The sequence below is a fragment of the Saccostrea echinata genome, unplaced genomic scaffold, assembly GCF_033153115.1.
Source record: "Saccostrea echinata isolate AGI-Se365-2 ecotype Australia unplaced genomic scaffold, CSIRO_AGI_Sech_v1 ptg000012l, whole genome shotgun sequence".
Taxonomy (NCBI): Eukaryota; Metazoa; Mollusca; class Bivalvia; order Ostreida; family Ostreidae; genus Saccostrea; species Saccostrea echinata.
This window is the reverse complement of record NW_026889761.1, coordinates 10491543-10511822: the sequence shown is the minus strand read 5'-3', so window position 1 is coordinate 10511822 and position 20280 is coordinate 10491543. Positions and strand designations below refer to the sequence as shown.

The following is a 20280-nucleotide window of genomic DNA, read 5'->3' as shown; positions in this document are numbered from 1 at the left end:
GTAGTGCTAGTTGTTTTTGCTTCTCTATTTCCTTTGTTTTTATGACTTCTTAACTTTTTTCTTTGTCCTGAGGAAGGGACAGGTTGTCCCGAAAATTTGACAATTATTATTGTTCGTGTCGTTGGTCATTTTTAGTGCTTTATATATATATATATATATATATATATATATATATATATATATATATATATATATATATATATATATATATATATATATATATATATATATATATATTATTTTCCGAAAGTGTTGGTATGGTTACTATGATAAAAACTTCTGTGAAATTCTTTCAAAATTATATTCCTCCAATTTCATGTAGATTCATATTTTCGACTTTGTCGTACGTAGTAAATGTACTGACAATTAAGTACATTTTTACCTGATTTAATTTTACTTGCATTGGGGTCAGTTTTGGTGATTATGTTAGTGTGAACATCGTTTCAGTGCCTTCAATAATTGACGTGGCTCCTTTGATGACGATGGATATAGCTACAAGCATTACTTGCCTTGTCTCAATTCTTCTCGTGTACGGGTGAGTTTTGTGTTAATTCATGAAATGCCAGATCAAAATGTGGGCCCCTTCCTCGGCCGCCTGTCTTTCCTATATTCTCTTATTCATAGTTCTGAAAACCTTACAATTTTTTATTTGCTCTTCTAGACTCTTTTTACTTACAGATTAAGTTCGAGTTCTTTATTCATTGACCCGTTTGAAAAATATTGCCAATAAACTTTAAAAATCTCTAATGAATCTCTGTTTTTCGTACTTTTTTCCTGTGCTTATAGATACATTAATTACTACTTATGTTGATAGACCCATTTTTACAAGACTTCCAGCCCTGACCTTAGAATTAATCACTGTTTTCCTGCATTTTTTATGTGCTTGTAGATAATAAGCTGCTGAACTTTCAGCTGATAAGCTGATTCATCTTCGATATTTTTTGTCAAAAATTTTTATTAATGAACAAAATTAATAAAAGTATTGAAAATTATTTTATCAGTTTGTGAAAAAAATTTTAGTGTTGCAGACCATACATCATCAAATTTCATATATGAAATTTGCCGCAATACACTAGACGGCGTACATTTGCGTTTAAAAAAAACACCATCAAATCCAAGGTTTTGAAATATAGATAATTCCTAAGGCTATAACAATTAGGTTCAGAGTGATAAATGAGGGGTTTACAATTTTTTTCTATATGAATACTATTGCAGTTCTATTCAGAATTTTCTCTCTCTAAAGTACCCACTGTATGTAGTGGTATTGACAGCTGATTCAGGAAAGCAAAAGCAGAAATATGAATGATCTATGTTTCTGCTTTATTTCCTCCGAATGTATTTTAAACATTTCGAACTTGCATGTCAGCGGAGGCATTTGAATGTCACAGTCACATTCAGCTTTGTTTAGAAGCGATTGTTTATCGTTTTGCCTTGTACATGTAAGTTGCAATTGACTACTCCTTATGAATTTGATAAATGTGATTTAAACACGTCCTAGTTCAAATACACTAATGGATTATTATTTTTATTGTAGATTAGAAATATAGACTTTTTTTAATGGAGCTGTGCAGAAACTTCAATCTTTCCTTTAAAATGTATTCTTATATTTATGCATTTATTGGAACTTATTACCATTCTTCATGAATACGGTATTATGCACAGACACAATCGATTTGTCAGTTTTTCCTGCAGAAAGAAAGCATCAGGTGAAAGGAGGTCAAAGAATAAGACGAAGACCCAGGTTCTCATCTGACTATGTACAGGATTAAACTAAAGCAGGATTATGTGTGAAAAACTAACTTTTTATTGTTTTTAGTTGTTTTTCTTTAAATTATGTATTAAAAAATAAAGAAAGAATTGTTTTTATTTATGCATTAGTGTAATCTTATTTTTCATGTTTTTATTACATCCACAGGCACATTGAGCACTAAAATACAATTTTCATTGACCATTTCTGCATCAATAATAGTAATATGAATCTATATTAAATCTAAAATACAGATATCCTTTATAAATACCTTACTGAGAGAAAGAACCTCTATCCAACCATGTACAAGGTTCCACTTTAGGTAAATATAACGGAAAATGTGCCCTGTCTATATCTCAAACTTTCATTTCTTTCGGCAACATGTTATTCAACGGTATATTCTTTTGCTTCTTCATAAAAAAAGTTTTGATCAAGAAAGGCTTTTATAGATTACATATATTATTGATAACGTACATGATTTACATTGTAGAAAGAGAAATATTTTGAAGACACCAAACGATATATATTTATAATTTAATATTAATGGAAAAATGTTGAATTAAAAATATCTACACCTATTTTTCAGTTCATACCCATTATAACAGGTTTTCTTCTTATTTTCGAGCTAAATCACAACAGAAATAAGTGAGAGTGCAGTTGTTAGTTGTTTAGATTTTATGATTTGTTGGACTGTATTTATTTGATTTCATTGAAATACAAACTTACAGATGAGAAAACCCTTTTTGAAAATATTGTAACTATACCACATTACATTTTTAAATAAGTTCTGTTTCGTTCTATGTGTATTAATAAAATTCCCATCATGTATATTATGCACCTTCCAGGGATGGGCACGATTACTGAAAAATGTAATCGATTAATAATCGATTACTTAGAGGAATTTTGTGTAATCGATTATTAATCGATTACACTCATTTTTGTCCTGTAATCGATTGTAATCGATTACTTTGGAAGATGTAATCGATTAATAATCGATTACTTCCAAGTTTTTATCCCTTCAAATATCAAAGCAATATTTAAATGGTAAATATTGATGTTATCCACTGAAGTTTGAATGTGTTCCTGCAGTTTCAGTGCAGATTCTTTTAAGGTTTTATTCTGGCTAACATTTTCAATAAATGCCCAAATGAGGGATTTTCTACCATGGAAAGTGGAGACATGATTCCTACAATAAAATATGCCAAGGAATTAATTATTCCTTTCAACCTTAGATCTGTACCTCCATATTTATTGACTTGTTGAAAAAATTATTTAATATTTTATTGTGAATTACTTCATTAGAAGTATTTGGGCTGTCCGTATGTTGACAGTACACATTAAACATTCCTGTATGTGTCTTTTTCAAAAAAATAAGTAAATTAGAACGAACTCTTAGTAATTAACATGTAAATTAAATGTGTCTTTAAGTGATTTAACTAATACATGTAACACAGTTTCATTCTGTATTGAAATAAGTGTTTTGAGAGGTATTAATTCTTTTAATAATATTGTTTGTCTTCAATGGAATGATAGTTAAACACAAGGTAGTTCACAGTTTACACCTCATTATCTGCAATCAGGGATATGTCTCAGTCAATTAATTAGCCAATTAAGATAAGCAAACACAGTGACACTTACTCCCTCTCTTACAGGCACTTATAACCCCTCACTGATATAAAAGCAACCTTACAATTTTGAATGAAAACATGAGAATGATTTTGCAAATTTTAAAGTTACTAAAACACAAGTTTGAAGTTGTTTAAACATTTTCAGATATGAATAAGTATTTCCATCTTTTTTTTGTGTACTATGTAGTTTATTTACCAAATTATTTATATTTAATACAGCACTTAAATCTGTTTTTGCTATTTATAATTTTCTATTACAAGACAAAGTTTTTCAACATCTGAAATATGAAAAAGGACATGCAGCAAGAGGACAGTGAGTCAAATGTAAAATGCACACGAAAAATCTGTATATTTTATTAATAAATGGTTGAAATATACTTCTGAATTATTTAATACTAGACCAGTAGGTCTATAATGCAAATTTCATTGAGAACATTATTAAACTTATGATAAGAAAAGTTAGGAAATCCAAACATTACACTAGGTGGTTTATATTTGATATTTATGTGTGATTGACTGGAATTAATTCTCCAAAATAACATCCATTTATGTATAAAATAATCGAAAGTAATCGAAAAAGTAATTATAATTACATTGAAAATTTTAGCTGTAATCGATTAAATTACGATTACAAGTAATCGAAAATCTCTTCGATTACAGATTACTGTCGATTACTTGAAAAACAGTAATCTTTACAATCGATTACGATTACTCGATTACGATTACCCCATCCCTGGCACCTTCACGTTTGACTTACCTGCAAGTAAAATAAATAAATCAATCAGAAATATTTGGTACTTATTTAAACTTAATTTCCTGACGAGACAGTACAATTACTGGTTTAAAATAATAAAAGTTTGAGACAAAATTTCCCCTTTGACATTTCTTTTGAGTTTAAGATAAATAGAATTATGATATTTATTTGACTTATTCTACTTTTAGTATAAAATAAATAACAACGTTTTTTTCTGAGAATCGTATTGTATGATATATCACAGTACTTCACACTTCGATTACTCTATATGCACAAAGACACTATACCTCATTATGTTCTCCAATCAGTACGTATCAATGTATTTGACGTGTTTCTGGGAGTCCATATTTTTCCCTATTCATGATTTGTATTCTTTATCGAATGTTTTAGGATGACACTGTTCGTTATCTTCACCTTTTAATTTTACATGGTAACAAAGTAAAAAAAAAAATCTGAAGAACAGCAAAATCACATATAGTCATATCAATATGGAGGTATTTATAAATAGTGTAAACTGACCCACCTCTGACGTTCCCAATTTGAATTGTTCTAATGGACTTCTGAGCTTGACAACTGTTCGTTATCCTCATATTTGATGACAGACCAGGGATAGGGCGATAGATCGTAGAAGTTTCATATTGAAACACATAAGAAAAAAAAACTTTGTCTTGCAAGGCAATGCTACGTGATTTAGACATGCAAGCAACATAAGAAAGTTAATATATATGGAACGCCACAGCTGTCTTAAGGGTACAAAATATGCATCATAATGTCAATTCGATATAACATTAAGTCTATCCTTTATATCATTAAGTTCACTTTATATATTATGCAGTCTATTCTTCATATCATTAAGTCCACTTTATATAATATGTAGTCTATTCTTTATATCATTAAGTCCACTTTATATATTATGTAGTCTATTCTTTATATCATTAAGTCCAATTTATATATTATGTAGTCTATTCTTTATATCATTAAGTCCACTTTATATATTATTTAGTCTACTCTTTATATCATTAAGTCCACTTTATATATTATGTAGTCTATTCTTTATATCATTAAGTCCACTTTATACGTTATGTAGTCTATCCTTTATATCATCAACCCACTTTATATAATATGTAGTATAGAAGCTATACCATGCTGACAAATCAATGTACTATAAAGTCGGAATCAATGCAACACTTAATTACTTAATAAGACAAATACTTGAAGGGGAAATATACTGATAGAAACTCTATTCTTTTTCATGTTCATTTTCCCAGAAAGAACGAGGGCGCTTTTGATTGGTATTCGGCAGGAATCTGGGCACACTTGAAAAGTGAAAATTTCATTGATCTGTACGTCACATGAAATTTTAACATTCTTATGATGTATCAGGTTCCTGTGAAATAGGAAAGGGAAATATTTTCTCGATGCTTTGTTTTGATTTGCTAAAAGATAACTTGAAAAGTGGCTAGATGAGAAATTTGGTACCAAATGTTACAATTTTTAAACACGTCTTTCTAAAAATTTTCTATCTCTGGGTCATCTCCCCATGAATTTGAATCGTTATTTGTGTGTATTTTAATTCCAAGAAACAAACATTTGTTAAAAAATGGAGAGAAGACACAGGGACTACAAAAAATGAACTTTCCCCCACAAAATTCCAATGTGTAACTGCGGTGCTTCATTGTACTTTTAAGATCCACATTGTGTGTAGCGATGGTGGCTTAGAAGCTGCGTTACCCGACCAGTGCAATGGAAAAGAAAATTTTTGGTTCGACCCTCGCATGCTGCATTGAGATTTAAAAAAAAATACAATCATTCCATTCTTTTAGCAATTTAATTTTATGTACTGATTTATATTTTTAAATGGATGAATTTCGGTCCCATTCTACTGAGAGCGAAAGGAATCCTTCCATCCTACTGAAATTTTGATATGCACATGTACTTAAAATTGCATTTAAATATCCCCTATTGTCTGATAAGTGTTGCTTATTTTTGGGAAGCGTTACTATGTCTTAGTAATTTTAAAGATAAGCGGACTTAAATATAACATTTTTAAAAGATATTTCAATCTAAATTTAACATTTTTTCCTATGATTGTTACTCTGTAAAGTGTGTCCAGCTTTGGTCAGTGAAATCGTGGACATTTAAACTATATATAAATGTTTAGTACAAATGATTCCTGTATATCACACGCCAAATACGCACATCTTTAAATTTCGCTTATTACCCCTTTTCCCTCGAAGTGTGCATGAAAACACAATTATTGTGGCAGAATTAGGGGCTATAGGGTTATCCATTCCCGCTCTTCAGTTGGAGCTGTAGGGTTTCCACCAATTGTTGTTTCAAGCACCTTTTTTCTCCACCGTCTTAGAGTAATATTGCAAACCAACACTAGGTAAGAAACTCCCAGCAATAATGAAAAACACACTTCAAAGACTAGAGGTTCAATAGCTGCTTGAAACATGTACCCGCCCTTGTCACCACTTGATGGTACCAGTACAACCTCAAACTGCCGTATATAACAGTCGTATGGCACCTGTGTACCAATAACCAGTCAACGAGAATTAAGCTGAGTAATAGCTTACCTTCAGTTTTCAATACTAAGAGTAAGCAAATTTCAGGTTAGCTAATTGGGCCTGTGATGTTCCTGAGACCCGTCAAAGAACTTAAAAGGAATTCTCCCGGAAGTCAACTATTCCAGACTGTTTGTTTTTTCTTTAGTGGTCAAAGATGATAAAAATTCTTTTTCAGTTTTTTTTTTTTTTTTTTTTTTTTGGTTTAAAACTGCATGATTTTCCTAATGCAGGTGATCTTAACTGCCTTCGACTATTTGTTTAACTAAATAATTAAGTCTATCATTAATTGTCTAATTATTATTAATCAATTGTCTAAAATAAGCATAAATACATTATTGCATCAGAGTACTACTAGTCCTTTGATGAATTTTCTTATTGGCTGCTTGCATCTGACCTTTTAGTACATTGATTTGTCAGCATAGTAAAGCTTCTGTACTACATATAATATAAAGCAGACTTAATGATATAAAGAAAAGACTACATAATATATAAAGTGGACTTATTGATATAAAGAATAGACGACATAATATATAAAGCGGACTTAATGATATAAAGAATAGACTACGTATTATATAAAGTGGACTTAATGATATATAGAATAGACTACATAATATATTTAGCGGACTTAATGATATAAATAATAGACGACATAATATATAAAGTGGACTTAATAATATGAAGAATAGCCTACATAATATATAAAGTGGACTTAATGATATGAAGAATAGACTACATAATATATAAAGTGGACTTAATGATATAAAGAATAGACGACATAATATATGAAGTGGACTTTATGATATGAAGAATAGACGACATAATATATAAAGTGGACCTAATGAGATAAAGAATAGACTACGTATTATATAAAGTGGACTTAATAATACATGTATTAAGAATAGACTACATAATATATAAAGTGGACTTATTGATATAAAGAATAGACTGCTTATTATATAAAGCGGACTTAATGATATGAAGAATTGACGACATATTATATAAAGTGGACTTAATGATATAAAGAATAGACTACATAATATATAAAGTGGGATTACTGATATAAAGAAAAGACTACATATTATATAATGTGGACTTAATGATATAAAGGATAGCCTTAATGTTATATCGAATTGACACTATGATGCATATTTTGTACCCTTAAGACAGCTGTGGCGTTCCATAAATATATATTTGTTCAAATTATAGCCTCAGGAGTAGGGTTGGATTATTGTAAAACATTCCACAAGGATATTGGTTGGGACAATTTTTTCAAGATTAGCAGGGTCGCACTAAATCTTGCAAATAAGCAAATATTCTTAAGTTACGTGGATTCAATTTTTTTCTGAATTGTGAACCCTAATTTAGGGAAGATTAATATTCGAAAGTCAAATTTTACGTAATTTATATGTACAGGGGTAAAATCGTTAAAAAAAATTAAAAAACTTTAACTCCACAACATCAGGGTTATGTTAGGCATACTGAAGCATCCTTATGTTGTCTTGATTCAAGTCGGGTTAAATCACTCTTTGAAGCCAACCAGGGACACAATATGGGATCAAAACTTTCATAGGAATAAAGAGGAAAAAATCTTTTAAAATCTACAAAACAGGATGGCTAAAGTTATTCGTGTTTGCGCTATTCTGTGGCCTATGGGACTCTTGTTTAGTATACAGAAGACTTGTAGTGACATATTTTAAATTTGGACGAATTTCTTTTATTGGTCCCCTGTTTCATAAAAAACTGTTTACTACCAATTTATTTGCCATATACTTTTTAACCATTTCCATAGCTGGCAGACTTGGCTGGTAGAAAGTATAAGAAGAAGACTTTTTTGATTTGAAAGATGTAAATTGCCAAAGTTAATGTACAAACGCCCTGTATATGTCGTGGTGAAACGGAAGCCTATATTCAAATATCGAATAATTCTGCTTTTCAAAACAAATCTGAAAAATAAAATTACACTCACTTACGATTCACTTTTCAAGCCATTTAACTTCACACATTACTCATTTCGATTTCATCCATTGTTTTATGAAAAATGAAAATCAATGTTTCCTTATTGGGTAGTAATTAGACGGGACTCTTAGGACCCCTGCTTAGTGTACTCCAGAGAAATCCTGAGAACAAAAAAATCAATCTTTGCGTAATAGGTAACAAGAAAAAAAGACCAATCCTTTATTTCCCTTTTGGATGCCTTTATTAAATATAAATCTCTCAATTTATTGTGGAGCGATGACTGCGAAAATCTTGCATAAATGTGTTACCCTTTCTGATATTTTTTTGGAATTAATCTTCGGTCGATAAATATCAATAGGTATAAAGATATTCAAATCAAAACTAAAGTAACTAAAAGTTATTAAACTTGAGATGGTATGTAAACTTTCTACAAACTTCAATTGAAAGAAAAATGACCTTGTTGAGTGTTGGAAAGTCCATTATCAAAGATTTTTTTTTTCAATTTTGTTTGTTTTTGTTTTCTTCTTATATTATTATATAGTTAAGATTATGAACCAAAATTACTCAATATCAAAAGGTCTCAGAGACTCTCTTTCACAACATTATGTCAAAAAAGACTCTTCAATGTACATGTATTTTGTTTGATAGTTTAATTAGATTAATTAGTCCCATTTAAAAAAAAACCTATGTAAGATATAAACATTAGTATTGCAAGCAAATACTTTACTTATTTCGAGATTTGTAAATATTGTTTTTCTCTTTTTTAACAAAGAAAATATTTTTCATTCATTTTTGGATCCACTACAGTTTTCCTTATTGTTCTACTGATCACTTCGTGTCTATCTATACCATCAGGTCTAGATAAATATTAAGCCTGGAACAAGTTTCAACGCGGACGATTGCATTGAAGATTATTACGTAGAATAGGTATAGGACCCTTTACATGCATCAGGGAGTGTCTTTTATGAAAAAAGTGTAAATCCATCAAGTCTGAAAAGTATTTCACAGAATGTGATTATTTATGACAAACCATCTACGTAAAATCCACTTAGAAAGAGAGGAAATTGGTGGCACCTGGATAAAAATTCAATGTACGAGCTGGTGAGTTAAAATATCCAACTTTTCCTTTTATTTTTCGTTTAACAAAAATATTCCTCAAATTTAACATTTCAGACTATTCATTCTATCCGATCTCATCTGAAGAAAAAGTCAAAATTATCTCTTTAAAAAAAAGTAAAATTATCTCGTGTTAACGAGAAAGGATCTCGTTTTAACGAAAAAAAATCTTGTTATAACGAGAAAAAAACCTACTAAATGCGAGGCAAGATTTTAACTTTCAACGAAACAGATGTAGTTAAAACGAGAAACGATTTCGTTATGATTAAAAAAGATCCCGATCTAACGAGAAAATATTTCTTTATAATGAGAAAATTATCTCGAGAAAAGATCTCGTATTTACAACAAAAAAAAAAGGTCTCGCAACTACAAAAAAATATATCGGTATGACGAGAAAAATTAACTTTTTATAATAAGAAAAGATCATCCTTTAACAAGAAATGGTCTTTTTATAGCTGGAAAAAATCTCGATTTAATTAGAAATCATTTCTCGACTTTTTGTCGATGTTACGAGATCTTTCTAGATGTTTTGAGTTATTAAGAAATAGTCTTGTTAGCTCTTCAGTTATTCATATTTTTGTACACGAACGTGGATCGAGGGCGTCATTGAAATCCATTGATATAAGCTTTTGTTACAATCTTAGTTAGTTATATGTCCGACGGCGAATGCAGGGCGAGCCCAGTTCCTTGGTATCATTTGGGTATTAATGAATTCTACACAGTAACTAACAATTTTCAGTTAACTCTTGTTGTCTGCGTTCACCTCTTTACAGCCTCATGTAACATCTATTTCTTGACTAACTGAAAATTTCTTAAATATATATCCGATAAAATTGGAAAATCTCAAGCCGTTTTAGTGACGAAACTATGACGTCATATGAAAATTCATATCTAATGGGGATGCAAACGATAGTCTTATTTTAGAAATTGCATTAAATTCTTGTTTGTAAATAAGTTCAAGTAACTCGTTGCTTTGATTAATCCATCATGTTGCTATGCACTTAAAAAGGATTTGGAGTTCTGGATTTTTTTCACTCGCAGTTTGATATGTAAAGTTTTGTTACGGCAGAAGTTTGCTAGTTGTAGTCAGTATTAGTTCAATAATATCAGACTTTCTTAATTTTGGAGGTGCAACCGCTGACTGAGAGAAAGTTATATAAATTGATTTTTTTATAATACCCTCGATTCGTGTTTGTGTGCAAGAAATATGAATGACTAAAAGGCTAGTAAAACTATCTAAAGAATAAAAATAATATCTCTTTATAACAAGAAAAAAAATCGTTATATGAGAAATTATTTCGTAATAACGATATTTTATTTTTCGTATTTACGCTATAAATTTCGCTATTGTTCTTTATTCAAATAAAATTCCTCGGCTTTTGTAGGTACTTCAACCCTTAAAACCAAAAATAAAATTATGCGTTTCCATTCAGTTAGATGTATCTCCCTGTAATAATACTGTACGTGGAGAAAATGAGAGATTCCGAGTTTTGGCAAATCAGTTTTCTGAAGTATAAGAGGTATACTCTTCGAATATTTATCTCATGGTAGCCGTGTGACTTTTTATATTTTAATCACAAAATGATATTTTTTACTTTATAATTTTAACTGGATTGGATTTGAATTGAAGAATTTTTTTTTAAAAAAAATCCTAATCCTCTGACTGGGATAGGATTTGGCAGCAAAAGCTGTTCACATATACGAATTTTTAGCATACAATTTATAACATATTTTAAATGATATTTCAAAACCAGGGAAAAGAGTGCTAGTCATGTATGGTCACATTGGACATGCTTAAAGTAACGGTACTCATAGCATACAGCTTACCTGTGTTCCTAAAATGAAATTCATCAAATTGTATGTTTAAGCATAATTAAAAGTGTAACAATAATCTATATCTTTTAAAATATACAGAATGCAGTCCATTGGTTGGAAAAGAAGTTCAATTGATAGACCATTCGAGAAGCTTCATGATGATCGGGAGTAGAATTCGGTACACATGCACCAGCAATGCTGCTCTCCTTATCGTACGTCATTGTCAGCAAACTGGGCATGGAAAGACGCAAGGAAATTACACAATGAGTGTGTTAAATAAAATATTATATTATATTATATTATATTATATTATATTATATTATATTATATTACATTATATTATATTATATTATATTATATTATATTATATTATATTATATTATATCAAGGGATGTCAATTTTACCCGGACAGCTTAGTCGAATAGTCGGAGGCTTTAGTCGAACGATAGTCGAGTACTCGTTGAAATTTAATTTAATTTTTCATGTCATTTTTCGTGTTTGTCTTTAACAAACTGCTAGCCTGTACAATATTTAATCTACGCTATCACCATTATACAACGAATAACGAATTATTGAATCGTTAACATTTACGTTGTAATAAATATATGTATCCAATGTATTTGATTTCAAATATAATATTAACTGCACATTTTATCTGTTTTTATCCTTTCTTTTCATGCTGCTAGTACATGTACCTGAAGCCATTTGAATGTGTCTTGTCAGTGACCCGTGATTGTTAAACAATTAAAACGTAACTCTTATAAAAACAAAGAGAGCTAGCCATAAATTTTAATTATGAGATTTTTTGCAAACAACACAATATTAAAATGATTGATTTTAATATCAGAAAGAAACACCTTTAAATTACGCTCATAACTGGCCCCCAATTTACATGTATTTACAAATATGTAACAGCTGTTTAATTATTCTTTATTAATTGATAGTTGCATTATATGAAATCTTACAGAATTGCAGGCTGAAACTTTACAATTTGGATATGACATCTTTGAAAGTATGCCAATGCATGTTTGCCGAACAAAAAAAATCTTTGAACAATTAACGAAGACCGGTTAAGTCTTTCCCTGCGTTTTACTCACGAGAACACTGAACACTGATACGTAAATAAATCAACTTTTTTAACCTTGAAATTGATATCGCTATTATAAGTAGCAAATTTTTAACGAATAACCGACTAAAAAACTTTTAGTCGATAGTCGGTATGATCGAACGATAGTCGAGTACTCGAATATTCGTTGACATCCCTAATTATATTATATTATATTATATTATATTATATTATATTATATTATATTATATTATATTATATTATATTATATTATATTACATTACATTATATTCTGTTCTATTATATTATATTATATTATATTTAAGGAATAACTGTCTAATTCTTTGATTTTATGATGTGATCAAACAAAAGGCTTGCGTGATAATTTGCATAAACTACGAAAGCGTTCATTCATTAAATTATCACACAAGCCAATTGCATGATCATCATCATAAAAACCAAAAAATCTGACAATTTTTCCTTAAATTAACATGCTCTTGATTCTGTTAATTCACGTGCTTCAAGCCCCGCCTACTTCTCATTCTCTGTTTCCCGCCCCGCACGTGATTTTCTTTTAAACCATGCCTATCAATGAACCAGTAGTTTTATGTAGAAATCAAGCATTTTTTAATATTTGTAGTTTTATCTCGGACACGGAAATTTAAATATGTAAATATTATAATATATTATATTTATTATTATATTATATTATATTATATTATATTATATTATATTATATTATATTATATTTATTATATTATATTATAGTGTAGTATATTATATCATAGTATATTATATTAGTATATTTTATTATATGTGTGTTAAGCACCTTCTACTATACATGTCTTATTTAACTTTTTAGGCCATCACTCAGATTTGCCAGAGTTTTCGGATTAGTAACAGTATTCAACATTTTGAAATAAAAGAAATAGAAGACACCTGTGCTTCCAGTTTTCTCATTGATCTACATGTGCAACTAATTTATTATAGGACAACTGTTCCTTAAGTTTATTTAACGCTCTACATGTACAACTAATTAATTATTACAAAACCATCTTTCAAGAATATCGCAACTATAAAGTACTAAAACAGGGTATCAACATAGTCATCATCTTACAATGAATTGGTAGTTTGTTTAAAGGGATTTGTAAAGATAGTGCATTCGATAGCATTTTTCTTCATCTAAATCAAATGCACAATTCTGAGCATATGAATAATATCTTCAATACTTGAAGCTGCTTATATGATGTCTAGTAACTGTACCTCTGTTTTCGGCAGAAAATGACATGACTTATTGGGCCCCCATTCTACTTATTTTCTAATCTAATAATCGTTACACCCTTCATGTTTACATTTTTGTGTTTTAAGGAGGCTGGGGGGTCAACAAATTAACCACAAATTAACCACCAGATTTAACTTAATTTTTTAGATATGATATCTTAAGCTGTCAACTATCATTTGGCAAAGAAAAATTTCAAAAATTTTAGTTTTAAAATTTGATCATTTTCTATATCTTCATATGGAGCTCTTCTTCTAAAGGAGATCAATATAGTCTAAAAATGGCCACAACCCCCCAGCCTCTTTAAATCAAATAACGTTCAATCTTTTGTGTTTGTTAATTTTTACTAGTTTTGACATTGACATCATCTAACATGTTTTATTCTCAAGATAATGTTGAATGTTTTGTTTTCCTTTTTCCAATGTTGTTCAATATACCATGCATCATATCTTGCTCCTGGCCTGCACTAATGCTTCCCTGTTAAAATTGAAACATTACGGGGGTACGGGGGGGGGGGGGGGTCTGCACAATCATTTTACTTGTCCGGATACAATTTATTTTCCTTTGATAATGCATTTTCTTCTAATAGTATATTGTTATGTTGATCTGTTTCTACTTAAATTGCATGTGAATTTTATACAGAGTAATATTGATATCAATAGGAAATTAAACCTCCTTGTCACTGTTCTGATGGCTTGTTTGATTGAAATATCTAATAGTAAATATGTACCCATTTAAAAAGGAGGAACAGAAGACGCCATAAATAAATAGTACATGTTTGTTTTTCTTTTGACAGCAAGAACAAAAATTATATTAAAATATTTGCCTTTGCACGACCTTTTTTGATACATGCATTTTGAGGAATTAAAAAGTTAGTATCTGACACTATATACTAGATGTGCATGCCTTTTGGATTGATGTTCTATGGATATCAGAAACAATTTTTCGCAGAGAATTTTCTAGTTACTCATTTTTAAGGTTTTGTTTCTAATGATTTTTATTATTATAGGTTGAATGCTGGGCAATAAGAGAAACGGTAAATTGATAATCATTTCTAAATATCAAGGTAACAATTGTATTCAAAGGGGCCTGGACACAGATTTGAAGTTAATATTTTCCCAAATTTTCTGTATAATATCATGACTTTTATGTAACTAGAGCGTTTCACACGGAAATATAATAAAAGCATGTTCAGAAACGTCTTCTATCTGGAAATTATTGAAACTCCGAATTTCAGGACGCGTTTGATTGACACACCCTTTCACTTTCACAGAGTAAACTTTATTCTTAATACTTAAGAAAAGTAAAAACTTCGTTGTGTATTAATGAAAAATATTAAAAACTATAATCCAGAAAATTCAGAGTAAAAATGTGAGAAAGCAAAACCAACTCACCAGTATTGTCAGTCCGTGCTCAGTGATGCGTGCAGAGTTAAACAAATAGAACACACCCATGAAACAATAACATTTAACAATAACAGAACTCGTGTCCTGTTTACAAACACAGATGTTTGACATGATGTAAAGAAGAATGTCGTTGTCATTTAACTCTAAGAATATTCATGCAAGTTCAATTCATTAAACTGGTTTTATTTTTTGAATAAGCATAGAAAATTAAAATGTAACCCAATGCAACTGTGTCCAGGCCCTTTTAAATGTAAAGGCATATGTTACTCAGGTTTTAAATATCTTAATAGTAAAAGTAAAATTATTTCAACATTCTTAAATCATTTATCTCTTCTGTAATAATCTAAATATCAAAACGCCACAACTTCACAAATACATGAACCTTTATACGAATCAAACAAACTTCTCGACTACTAAGAAGTCATATTCTTTATGGTGAAATTCTTCCTTATTAAAGAAAATGACTTTTCATCGGTTTTGCAAGGTTAGTGAAGGCACTATACCTTATCTTCGCCCTAAATAAATAGACCAGGATTAAATTCAGTGGCTCTGATCTGTTTACGAGTTTTTCTCTAAAAGGACCTTCGACAAGTCAGATGATACTGTTAAATACTGATCTGTTTTGGAAACATTACCTCCTTAGAGGAATCCTGTACCGAAAAATAAACTCATTATATGAAAACTGGATTTATTTTTCTTTTCTGGATTAATATTTCAATTGAGTATGATTCAATGAATACCATTCATAATTTAATACCGATATTGAAAACACTCGAAAGAAAAAAAAAGATATTTATTTAAATATGCTAACTTTACAGTATACATTATTTTTAGAAAGTGAAATGTTTTGAAAACACGGAATAAGAAATGGTTTTATTAATTAACAATGGTTTTATTAATTAACATTGACTCGTCAGGTTTGAATTCCTTATCACTACGAGAAGTTGCATTTTCTGGTCAGCGTGTAAATTTCTTGCCCAAGTCAACCTTTTAAAAATACCTTAAATATGTTCAATCGCTATGGGTACACCTGTTAAAACCCGCGAAGCGTACTACCGAAACCGAAACCCTGACATCACAAGTGTTTGTGTTTTCTTCCTCCAGAGCTTCGTAAATGAATAAAACTGAAAACAGAGGAATGTAGAGAAGAAAGGACATGATGTAAAAGATCTTTTGGGAAATAATAGGACAATGGTTTCTTGGTTTCAGCTCTTTTTTATACTTTGGATCTTACCTCAAACGGCAGAGGGGACACATTTCCGTGGAGGAATTTTAATGTGGAAACCGACAAACAACGAGAATGAAGTGAGTGCAAAGTTACATTCTGTTATAAAGTCTTAGTAGGTATAAAGTGTGTTAGATTTTACAAAATAAGCGAACAAAAAACGTGCAGCATTGTTGCATGAACATCGCATTAATCATTCAATAATACTCACGAAGAAATACAACATGAGATACGCCAATATTAAGCTTTCACTCAAGGACACATAAACCTAGTTAACATTATGGGTGTAGTAGCATTTATTTACATCACTAACGATACAGTAAACTTCATGTGTGATGAGTAATAATATGCATGTAACGTGCGCAAATGAAACCATGGAACTTAAATATAGATAACGTACAACTTTCTGACAATGCGTAAATGTTTAACACCTGAACGTACTTTTACAACACAACTGAAAATGAATTCTCAAGAGTTTTTATTTCAAAGGTAGCGTTAGGCAATAGGAGTGACCTGCTTTGATCTGTACTAAAGAGTAAGTTAAATGACAATTTTATTGAAGCATTCCTAAGATTTACATTTGACCAAAATGAAGTAATTGAATATATGATTTCATGTCTTTTCCCAATGTAGGACTACAGCAGTGAGTTCTTTTCACTAATACTAACTTCATTGTATATGACAGGTACCTTATGTTGACAATGAACTCAGTAAACGCTATATGCACACCTTTATATGATATGATTTTTGTACATTTCAAAAATCATTTGCTCTGCTCTCGATTTGCAATTGTTTAAATGGACTGTGAGCTTGAATACTGTTCGTTATCTACGGAAGCCCAATAGTGCAAACCAAAACTAAATAAAAAACGAAATTATTACATAAAAAACGTTATTAAATAAAAATCGAGAGTGAAAAATAAAAAACAAAATTATAAAATAAAAAAAACCCAACTTATTAAATAAAAAACGAAATTTTAAAATAAAAAAAAAATGAAACTAAAATACGGAATTTAGATGTGCATGGTAAGGGCGTGAACCCATGAATTATTCCATAAAGCGCAGGTGTTATAAAGCATTAATTCAATAGACCTGATTTTGTTTCGATATTAAAACAAGTTTGATAATATTTGCATTTACACTCAGCTATGCCATTATTGATAACATAACCAGATGGAGTAGACAATCACAATAGGGGAGAATTTTTTCTTTGGTTATCTAATATGCTTAGATCTATGTGTTTATCTTACATTAATGTGAACTTTGACCAGTCTGATGAATTGGCCAGTAACTCTAGAGACCAAATTCAGAATTACTAAGTGATGCTTTATAACACGTGCGTGCGCTTTATGGAATGATGCATGGGTTCACGCCCTTACCATGCACATCTAAATTCTGTGTTTTAGTTTTAGTTTTTTTATTTTGTAATTTCGTTTTTCTATTTAATAATTTCGTTTTTTTATTTAATAATTTCGTTTTTTTTAGTTAATAATTTTCCTTTTTTATTTTGTAATTTCGTTTTTTTATTTAATGATTTCAATTTTCATTCAATTTTTTTTTTTTATTTAATAATTTCGTTGTCTATTTTTTATTTAGTTTTGGTTTGCACTATTGGGCTTCCGTAGTTATCTCCATATTTAATTTTATAAATATTTAGACCTCCTGAAAAGGTCTGCGCAATAATGTACAAGTACGCTCGTAAAACACCCCATGTACAATACTGCAGATAATTTCATTTGACATGGAAACTTAATTACACAGTCTTATAGATACAAAAAATAACACAGGTCTGAAAACAGTATTTTGTGGTCGTATTGTTCAATTGTTAAATTTTGATAGTACGACTGATTATTTCTTACCTTCAAATTGTTATATATAAAATTGAATGAACCCATGTTATGATATCTTTCCAAATATCTGTTCATTTTTAGCTCATTTTTTTTTCTTCCATTCACTCTGGGTTTTTTTTGTTTTTTGTTTTTTTTTTTTTTAATTATTGCTTCTATTATATTTGTCATGCAAAAGGGGCAAATGTACTATATTCATAATTGAAAATTAATTAATTTAAGGAAACGGTTTAATATAAGTTGTAACAACTTGTTTCCGAATCCTGTATGTCATTATTTATTGTGTACATATGATGACTTATTTAAATGAAATAAAGTTTAAACTAATAACTTTTGGGGAAAAAAAATAGTTTTAAGCCCCTCTCTGTACTATGTGAGGAACAAAACTAAATATAAGTTTGTTCTAGAAGCATTATAATTTTGAAATTTCTTTAAGACGTCTGAAGGAAAAAATCATGATTATTTTTTTTTATATTTTAGAACTATTATTGATATTAAACCCCCATAAATGAATATTTTCTAACCAAAACAGGATCAGTATATCCCAATCCTGGCTTTTTCTCCGACATGATTAGACGTAGCAAGTAAAACAACTCTGCATATGATTGGCCTAATTATGTAGATGTGCAATGAATTTTTTGAAATTTTGAATTTAGTTCCAAGGATCCTCACGGGCTCCATAGAGGCCTAAAAGTCCAAAACATCACGTTTACCCTATATATCAGGATCTGATGAAGATACCTGGCCCCAGAATCAAGAAACAGTCTTAGACTTAAGTCAAATTTTCAATCGCCACTAAAATATTAATTAATTATTGAATTATTCTCTTAATTTGAAGATAACAAAACTTTTGTAAGCAATATTATATAAATATTGCATGTTGTTGAGTGTAACATTACAAAATATTTCAGTTTTGGTCTTTTTGACAACTACAATATTTTAATACAACATAAAAATTTCGACTTAGGCTTAAGATGTTTCATGATCCCTGGGCCTGTTGAATAAAAAGATAATTTATTTCTAAATGTGCTCATATTGAAAGTCCTTAAATTCACAGTAATGTATGCATCTATACAATGACCTTGTCAGCAAATACAACCAATCATAGTCAAATGCCAAATGCTGACTGACGTTTTTCAAACTAATTATTAGGCCATTATTATTTACACACTGAATTATCTACAGATTTCACGACAAGGAGCATATTTTATATATATATATAAAATCCACATTTAAATGAAAAACTCAAACGTTAATCTATTGCGCTATATATTAAAGTTTGAGTTTTTTATTTAAATCTGGAATTTTTTTATCCCTATACCAAGGAGAAATATTTTATTGAATATTTGTGTGGGTGTGTGCGCGCGCGTGTGTGAGGATTATTGATATGTACGATTGTACAACACCAATGTTGATTCCTTAGAAAAATTCTAATTAATTAAAAGAAGATTGAGCGATGTGTTTTTTCACCATATCAGGGCCATTTACAAGATACATATTGAATCTAAAAGCAAACTTTAATTGTTGAGCATATTACTCGGGGAAGAAATGTAAATAAAAAGACTTGCATGTTTAAAGACACACGCTAAAGCATGAAAAAAAAGTTATCGGACTGAAATATTAAGATATTTGTTTGGTTTGTTTGCACGATGCAAAATCAAGAGATAGTGACAATGTAGGGCCAAACCCACTAAAAATCAAATGTCTGAAAACTGTCTTCAGTTAATCACAACCTCCATACAAGGTGTATCAATTAACAATTTATATTTGCAGAGATACAAAATGGATGATAGTATCAATACATTTGAGGAAAGGTTTAAAACAGTCTTTGCTTCAATAATGTATTTTTTCCCCAAAAAATTTAAGTTAACG

General features: G+C 29.8%; 1 protein-coding gene and 1 long non-coding RNA gene across 2 annotated transcripts in view; both read left to right on the top strand.

The window, feature by feature from the left end:
- The first annotated feature begins 1931 nt into the window (after positions 1 to 1931).
- Positions 1932 to 11817, top strand: LOC133185929 (uncharacterized). Its single transcript, XR_009720976.1, has 3 exons — positions 1932 to 2069; positions 9511 to 9756; positions 11686 to 11817. It is a non-coding gene; the product is annotated as an uncharacterized LOC133185929 (long non-coding RNA).
- A 4663-nt stretch (positions 11818 to 16480) lies between these two features.
- LOC133185335 (uncharacterized) overlaps positions 16481 to 20280 on the top strand; it is a 39872-nt gene continuing 36072 nt past the window's right edge. Inside the window, exon 1 of the mRNA XM_061320479.1 lies at positions 16481 to 16642. Within this exon, the coding sequence (XP_061176463.1) occupies positions 16529 to 16642 (114 nt within the window). The 5' untranslated portion in view covers positions 16481 to 16528. The remainder of the gene's footprint in view (positions 16643 to 20280) is intronic.